We start from the raw sequence: 8,611 nt of genomic DNA, 5'->3' as shown, positions 1-8,611 counted from the left end.
TTTTTTTCTCCCTCCCCTCCTGGCAAGAGCAGGAGCTATTTTGTGACAGCTGCAGCGGAAGCAAGCAGGCAACAGTGCTGGTAGTGTTGTGGCCGTGATGCTGGACAGGATAATGGGTGAACATAAATTCTCAAGCGCTTTGCCAGCTTTCCTGAGAAGAAAGGTTAGGAGTAGAGGAGGAGTCCTGCATGAGGACTGTCAGCAAGGAGAGCTTTTATCCTGCAATAGTRCTATTTTCCAGCTAAGAAATGGTTCTGTTTCTTGGCAATGACGTTTAACAGCTCGTGCCTCTCACCTAGTCCTCTCCTGTACCCTGTTGCCGGCAGCTTACCCTAGAATTTTGTCTTGTTACAGGGCCCCATTCACAGGTATAGCTGACTTTTCCTCAATGAAGAACAGAATCATTCAACTTTGCTTGGATCTCACTACTACTGTTCAGAAGGTCAGCTGACTACTTTTCCCCTTTGCTTTCCAGAGGGGAAGGAAGGTGGGTGTTTGGGGAAGTAGTTGTGCTAACTGTGTGCAGAGTATGAATTGGAAGACAGATCCGGAACTGTCAGCTTTCTTCAAAGCTTGAACAAGCTTGTGAAGGTCTGTTGCACTCTCCCCATTTTTCTGAGGTTGGGGTTTTTGTTCATTTAGTTTCAATTTTGCTATTGCTGACCGCATCTGCAGTGACTGCTGTTTCATGTTTTCTTGAGCTTTAATGGGAAGATGCTTATGCTTTTGAAATAGTTGCTCTGCGTTTGAAAATTATTCAGCTCCAAATAACAAGTTACTAGTGTTAATTTTAATAAATAAAACTACAATCTGAATGACTCCATTGGCTACTATATCTATAGTCTAATACTTTTCAGTTCTTTTTGTTCCTTATGTACTATTGTAGCCTTCAGATGGGAAATGCTGCATGTAATGTAAGGAGCTGCTGCCTTTATGATATGAATCCTAGTTGCGTTCCTGCTGCCTGGCAGTGTGAGACCCTGGCGCTGTGTTTCAAAACTTTCTATTTTTCAGCTGTATGATGAATACTTAGTTTGGGAATAGCTAAAAGGGTGCKTGGCACCTGTGTGACTCTTGGCAAACTGTCATTTTGTTCTTGTTTTAATACTGCTTGRCTTCTAAACTGTTCTGACCATATGCCACTGTTTTGATGGAGCACCACTATATGCATACTTCAGCTCCTGCAGAGTTTGCTCAAAACTATCAATTCATGGCCATATAGTTGTTAAAACTTTGAAGAAACATGTCCTGTGAAGTAGGTGATTCACTGCCTTTTTTGGGGGGATGATATCAAAGGACAGAGAAGTCCTGTGAGTTGTAAGATGTGGTGACACCGAGTTATACACATTGGAYTGTGAAAGAATAGTAACTGGACACTATAACTTTAAAGGCACACAAGTTCGGCTTGCTGTTGATTGCCTGTCTTCCTTGGGCACTGCATGCGCAGTTGTAAAAGTCAGTGATTTACTGTTACAGATTTGCAGATTGTGAAGTAGAGCAGTAAGTTTTTCCAGTACCGGATGGTATTCACCCAAGAGCTGTACAGGAACTGAGATATGAAATTACTGAACTATGTTAATAAAACTACTAAAAATGGTGTCTAATCTGTCAGTTAAATCAGCCTTTGATGGCAAAGGAATGGAAGTTGGCAAATACAACCCTAGCCTTTTATAAAAGCATCAGAGTACTTCTCTACCGATTTGATATGAGCTATAATAGAGAAGGGAATTGTATATGAAGGAAAAAAATATTCATGGGGAAGAGTCAGCACTATTTCATACTGGGATACTGCAAATGAATTCGTTATCTGAAAATCCACCCACATGGAAAAGAGAGACTGGTTGATAAAACTTTAGGTGCATTTTTAGATATCAAAAGCTTTTAAGTCTTATTAAGAAATATAGTATAGGAGTAAATGGTCAGCTCTCACAATGGAGAAGAGAGCGYGATATGGCTTTCGTGAGACCTCTGCTGCTCTGCATAATCATAAATGATGTGTAGAAAGGAATGAAYAATAAGGTCAGACTGGAAGGCAGTAAGATTCCAGTTCACTTCAGTCCAGTTGCATGGATGCAAGGAACATAGTCCACTCTTTCTTACGGTTTTATGGCAAACTTTGCAGATAAAATAGTAACCAGTGTAGATGAAACTGAAGAAGCGCAGAAGGGTCTTGCAGTTAMGTAAGTGGACTACATGGTGATGGATGACATTCCATACTGATCAATACAGATAAGTTTAGCAGAGAAGAATAATGCTGATTCACAGTGATGGAATCTAAATTTCGTATTAGTGTTTAGGAAAGATGTTGAAGCTTTTTGGTGGTAGGCCGTAGAAAATGTGACATCAGTCCTTAGCAGTTATCGTGACYGTGAATAGGTTGTTAAAAGTTATTATGAAAACATAGCTGTGCTATTTTATATATCCTCAGTGTGTCTGTATTTGGAGGATTGTATGTTTTTCTGGTCATCTTATAAAGCACAATATAGAGCTAGAAAAGGAACAGAAAAGAGGTCAAGAATGATCAGAGGTATGGAACAGCTTCAGTTTTCAATTCACTGCTCCTAAACRTGTATCTCAGATAGTTGTATGGACTGAGATGTTACTGACCAGTATCTTGGAATTTCAGGTGGTTTAAATGCTTGGGCTTTTTTTTCCTCCCACCTTSTAAATACTGTAAATCTTGTTTCATTATTTATCTACTGTTTAACTTTCTAATTGGGAATCTAATGCAATTCTCTAGTTCAGCTTTCTTACAGAGAACAATGACTGCTTCTGTATTCTGTTAAATGAACTTGTGTCAGTTCAAAGACTTTTGTACCTGAGCTGTGTAAATAATGCTTTGTGTGCAGTCCCCTGGCCTTCATGAATGTCATTAATAGCATATTTTAAAAATCACTTATGCTACTTTGACAAATATATTTTAAATCCATTTTGATGCCTTGAATAGAAGGAGCACCTGAATCAGTGTTTATAATGTGTAGRGCAAACCTCTGTGCCTTGCCTTCTTAAAGTTTCACTGTGCATGGCTCTGCTTTTCTGCAAAAGTCTGCAGCTGTAATTGAATGCCGTGTTCCCTTAGTTTTAAAGGTTTATTACTACTTTCTAGCATGGCCAGAAAATTGTTGTTTAACAGTGCACTTGAGCCCCTACCAGGTGAAACTAATCTGATTAACCCCTGCAGCATGAGCAGTCTATTTCAGATCAAGGCTAAAATGTTTTTTGTTTTGTTTTAGGATTGCACTGTGGCTGATATGGAAGATAAAGTTCAAACTGTAGTAAGTATCCATTTCTGTTGAAATTCAGCTTCATGCATTCACRCTGATTTCAATGGCTTCTACACTAATTATACTGATAACATGGTACAATCCATATGCATCATTCAAGTTAAACATCTCTGGGTTGTTCTATGAATAATTTTTACTGTAGAAGAAATTAATGAAATTTGTGAATCAGTAGGTAGCATGTGTACAGCATGAGGTCAGGTATTCCTTAAACTTTCATTGCATAACTACTTTTTTCAAGAGAATACAGACTTCAGATTTTAAAGGGAGGATAGTATTGTAGAATGATAGTAGACTAAATAAACCAGTTTGCCTGTGATATGCATCACGAGACATTTAGTGCCTTAATAAGCAGCTACTGTGCCTTATTATGAGTCGTCTTCTAAAAGAACCATCCTGCCTGCAGAACTAAAATTCTATGTCTAACTGTACTTGAGCCTGAAAGATTTAAGTTTTCAAAATTGTTTGAACCAGCCTTGTGACCAAATGAAGAACGTAATGGAATGCTTTTTGTATTTTGTAACAGTTAATCATCGCTTCCTGCTTTTGACATGAACCAGGCTGTGCTCTTTGATAAGGCCTTCCGCTAGGTCATAGATGCTTAGGAATTTAGTAGCACAATAACTAAAAATAATTTGGTCCATAAATAATGAGACCACGTAAAAGGGAGTTTTTTGCTGCTTGCTTCTTTCCTTTTATGCACACCCACTCTGGAATAGGAATTGTTGTTTGGAATTCCCTTGTTTGAGCAGTTCCTCGTATTCACACTTAAGCATTGTTTTGATTTATTTTATTGCTGCTCTACAAATCTGATTTAAAACAAAACAAAAAGAACGGTTGGAACTATTGTTTCCAGGGACCATTGTGATCCCGAAGAACTGTCTTCCTACAAGACAGCTTCCCCCACCCACACTGCTGCTTAATTACGGATCTGTATTGAGCAAAGAATTCTAATCCCCTTGTGAATGTGGCTTACCTTGCTGGTTCCCAAATAGATTATAAGTAACTAGTCTATTGCGTAGTAAACCTTCCTACTCTCTCCTTTTCGGTTTTGTAAGCTACTTTGAGTTCAAGTATTATTTCAGTTTATGTCAAGACCCAAAACACAGTGGGGCATTAGTGAAATTTGTGAGTTTAGAGAAGCCACAGATTTTTCAACTACAACATTTATTCTAAGTAATTAGCCATTCTGATGCTTAAAAGTTTTTAAAAGACAAATCCCTTCTCCCTTTAACTTTACTTACACACACAAAGGTCAGAATTTGTCTTTAGTTAAAATGCTGGCTTAGGATCAATTATGTTTTGGTCAAAAGGAAATACGAACCTTGCCTGCGTAAGCATTCCAGAAGAGGTCAGCTCAGAGGCACGAAGGAGAGAAGTAATTCTGAAACGCTTAAATATGAGATGTCTTATCTTATACTGTAGAACTTTGTGCATGTAAGTYGGTGGTCAGCACTGTCATTTTTAATGACCCATAGCCTACTTTATCCTCATAAAAAAATAAAGAACTCTATGAAAAAGTGCCAGTTGTTGCCAGAAGGAGTCATCAAAGTATTTGATTATTTTAATGGATTATGTTTGGACAAAGAAAACTCCAAACCCAATTTTTTTGCTGTGTTGTGTGTTGGATTTCTCTTTTTAAACACAGTACGTGCTGTCACCTGTCAGTGAGTTGACGCTAGTGGAATAGGATTATCTGTCCTGTAGGAAGATAAGCGAGCTGTAGRTGAGATCTGTACAAATGAATCTTCTCTTTCACTGATTTTTAACTTCGCTGTACTAGTGGATCAAGTTTTAGAATCAGTTTCCTTTCCGTTATTTGAAAACAAAAGAGGAAGAAGCTGGAAGAGAACTTCTGAAACCCTTTTTTGTGTGTTTTCATTGTAGTCGAAGACTTTAAATGGAATCTGTGATAAAGCTATCCGATCAACTACAGACCCGTTGATGAGCCAGTGTGCTTGCCTGGAAGAGGTTCATTTAACTAACATTAAACCTGGGGAAGGCCTGGTAAGGACCAGTCTTGAGTGTCCTGATGTGCCCAGTGTTAGTAGATACTCCTGCAAGCTGCTGCATACATAAGTATAGCTGTATATTTCAGAACCATGAACATCCTGTGGGGAATAGCAAGAGGCATGGGGAGGAACCCCAAAGGATAAATATCAGTGCTTCAGGGAGTGGGAGGGAGTTTGTGTTTTTGAAGGACACATTTTTATTTTTGTTTATAGCAAGATTGAAGAATTTGTGGGGGTTTGAGGTTTGTTGTTAGCAGGAATATGCGAAAATCTTTTAACTGTTCAGTGGCTGTATATTGGATGTATTAACATTACTGAATCTGATTTATTCAGTACATTCTACTTGGCTGAGAGCTGGTTATGAGAAAATGAGATTAAAATCCTGCTGAAATTTCTATCTGGGGAATTAACATGTTAGACTGTCTTAGAGGCAATTTCAATTCTTAAGTGCATTTGTATTTATTAAAAAAAAAAACAMACACTTTTAAAAGTGGCTTTACAGCCTTACTGGGTTATAGTTTTCCTTGGGTGACTGGATTTGACTTAGTCATGCATTCTTGAAATTTTGGGTCTCTCTTTATTAAAGCACTAGTCACAATGAAGTGATCAGCTTGGCTGGACTAAATGAAGAATGAGGAGATAGGTGCACAGAACTGGTTGGACAGCCAGACAGACAAGGGACTAGTCACCTTTCCAGGGGAAATCTGTCGCATGTAATAATTAATAGCCTGTTGGTGATCTTTATTTCAGTGTTCGTATGACCAACACTCACTTTGTTTGCATCTGTCCTTGCGTTCACATTCAGCATTACCAAACAGAGTCACAAATATTTAGTTCTACAAGAGCTRTTATTGCTTATGTCAGAATTGTGGTTATGAGGTAGTTTGTATTTTTACTTGCTAACAAAAAGTGCAAGAGAACAGGTATACAATATTTTTAGTCCACCTGCATAAATRTGCTTTTTATGGAAAGAGCTAGTGGCCACCTAATAAATCTGTAATGCTGTAGTGCAGACAGGGCAGTAAGGAAATTAAAGGTTTGTTCAAGATCAAAAACTGAAAAGGCAGCAAAACTAAGGTTAGGTTAGAAACAGTATTTCTAAACTGTGTTCTATGTCTTAGTGTGTTTTTTTTTGTTGTTGTTTTTTAAGATGAATATTGTAGTAAAAGTGATCTGTGAAGAATAAACTGTAAGATTTCAGTTGTTTTCATAATTTCAAAATTCTCAATGCCCTAAATTAGAAAAATACAGACATTTAGAATGTTATATTAGGTCACACATTTTTTTCTAGGGAAAAATACGGATTTTTAAGAGTTTTAATAATTTTGAGTCTGTGAGCTGTTGCTTAATCAGATATATTACATAGTTTTTTATTTTTAAACTTGTTTTTCATTTTCTGCTTACATTAGGGAATGTACATCAAATCAACTTATGATGGATTGCATGTAATTACTGGAACTACAGAAAACGTAAGTGAAATGTAGTTTAACTCAGTTTTGGTAAAATTTGAGGTCCCTCGTCCCCCCTTTTCTTTTCTCCTCACTATTTTATGTCTGACTGTCAAGATCCTACTGCTTTGAATGCTGTATGGCACATCAGTGTTTTATCTAGAATTTTTAAATACTTTGTGCCTGAATGTTTTACTGTTAGTCTAATTAAACCAGTTCATGCAAATGCGTGAGGTGCTGGAAACAGTTGGCATTAGAATAGTTACTCTAATGAAATACTGCGTCTGCTGTTCTGAGAGTTTATGATATCTTACTTAAAGTCTGGAAGTGTTCATTTGCTCTCCTTTGGTAAAGGAAATTTGTGCTAATAGAAATATTTAAGCAGCGAACTCCTGGTGCGTATAGATTTGATCTTGGAGACCATAACAGGATTGTATTGCTTCTTGAGTTTGAAGCAAAGTCCTGAACTTCAGCTTGTATATAAATACTAGTTCTTCTTTTGGGGAAACTTCTCTTTGGAAAAACAAAGCTTAAGAAGTGACTGAGGAAACTACAAACAACTGGTGTCTTTCTGATAGCATGACATTGTTTTGATCAGGCTGAGCCATAGCTCCATTTTCTTTCTAGCCTTGGAATGGTATTTTAGTAGCTATCTCCCAAAACCCATTTACTAGAACACAGTAGAGTTGCACCCCAAAATAACAGCACTGCACATTAAAAGAACGGGGAAAGTCCATGCATTTGATGCCAGTCGGCTATGATCATTCCTAAGTTCAACCTCTGTGCTTGTGGCTTCCTGAATTGTGTTGGCCTGGACCTAAACTTTGCTCTTTTCTCCGTACTCACAATACGATTACAGCATCTACCGGGTTAGCTGGCATTTGTTACAGAAGCTCTCTGAGACCCCCTACCCTCCCATGGCTAGGCCATGATCACCCAAAGGACAGCTTGAAACAAATGGTGTTTTCCACAAACATAGCTGTGGCACAGAATATTTCATAATCTTGGTTGAATCATGTATACACAATCCTCTGCAGAGCATTTCCATGCAAAGGAAGCAAGAAGACAATGAACATAYGGGGTTACTCATGATACCTGGAGCCTCCCTTAAATTCTCCCACGTCTTCCTGTGTTGCACAGTTTATTCCTGCAGTTCTTTCTAATAAAAATGTTGCTTTAGTTCTGAAGGTGTTGTAAGAAGGGGAGGGAGTCCTTAATCCCAATGGCTAATTCTGGAGTCACTAGGAAGAGCTGACCTGCTACCACCAGGCGGACTGGGAGAAATGGGAGACGTGTCTAGTGTCTCTGCAGTTTACTRTGCTACTATGCCTCTGCAATTCAAGTGTTGCCAGGGCTGTTGAGTTGATATGTTATGGCAGTAAGAGTATTTTTAATAACTGCAGCAATAGCTGGTGCATGGTACCAGCAGTAGATAAGTCTAAGTAAATATTAACACATTTCGTAGAATCGTAGAATCATAGATTCGGTAAGATTGGACCTCCGGAGATCATCTAGTCYAACCCCCCTGCTCAGCAGAGACACTTARAGCATCAGTCGCTGTTCCTTCCTAATAGTTCCCTAGAGCTTGCTTATTTATTTATTTATTTTTATTCCAAGAAAAAGTGTTTTCAGGTGTTTTTCAGTGTCTATCTAAGCACTTGTGATATGTACAAACATATCAAGGTTAACAGATAAAATATAATCTAGGCAGATAAGTTGACAGCTCTTTTTTTTTACAATGAGAAGCAGCAAAGGATAGGAAAATAGTCCTATTTTGTGGATTGATGAGGTTTTACTTCTCTTGTGGGTTTTTTTTTTTTTTTTTTTTTTTTTATTTAGTATACATTTAAAAACTAGTTACTGTTACTGT

The 8,611-nt window shown here is 37.9% G+C and overlaps 1 protein-coding gene across 2 annotated transcripts in view; it reads left to right on the top strand.

Annotated features, from left to right (window-relative positions):
* CNKSR3 (CNKSR family member 3) overlaps positions 1-8,611 on the top strand; it is a 54,796-nt gene that overhangs the window by 37,966 nt on the left and 8,219 nt on the right. For both annotated transcript variants that reach the window (XM_085297979.1, XM_085297978.1), the window contains 4 exons: positions 355-442; positions 3,234-3,275; positions 5,169-5,288; positions 6,703-6,762. In XM_085297979.1, coding sequence (XP_085154105.1) covers positions 355-442; positions 3,234-3,275; positions 5,169-5,288; positions 6,703-6,762 — 310 coding nt within the window. The remainder of the gene's footprint in view (positions 1-354; positions 443-3,233; positions 3,276-5,168; positions 5,289-6,702; positions 6,763-8,611) is intronic.

This window comes from Rhea americana, unplaced genomic scaffold, assembly GCF_003343005.1.
Source record: "Rhea americana isolate MKP2758 unplaced genomic scaffold, rheAme1 scaffold_134, whole genome shotgun sequence".
Lineage (NCBI taxonomy): Eukaryota > Metazoa > Chordata > Aves > Rheiformes > Rheidae > Rhea > Rhea americana.
Note: the sequence above shows the minus strand (reverse complement) of the source record. Positions and strands in the feature narration are given on the sequence as shown.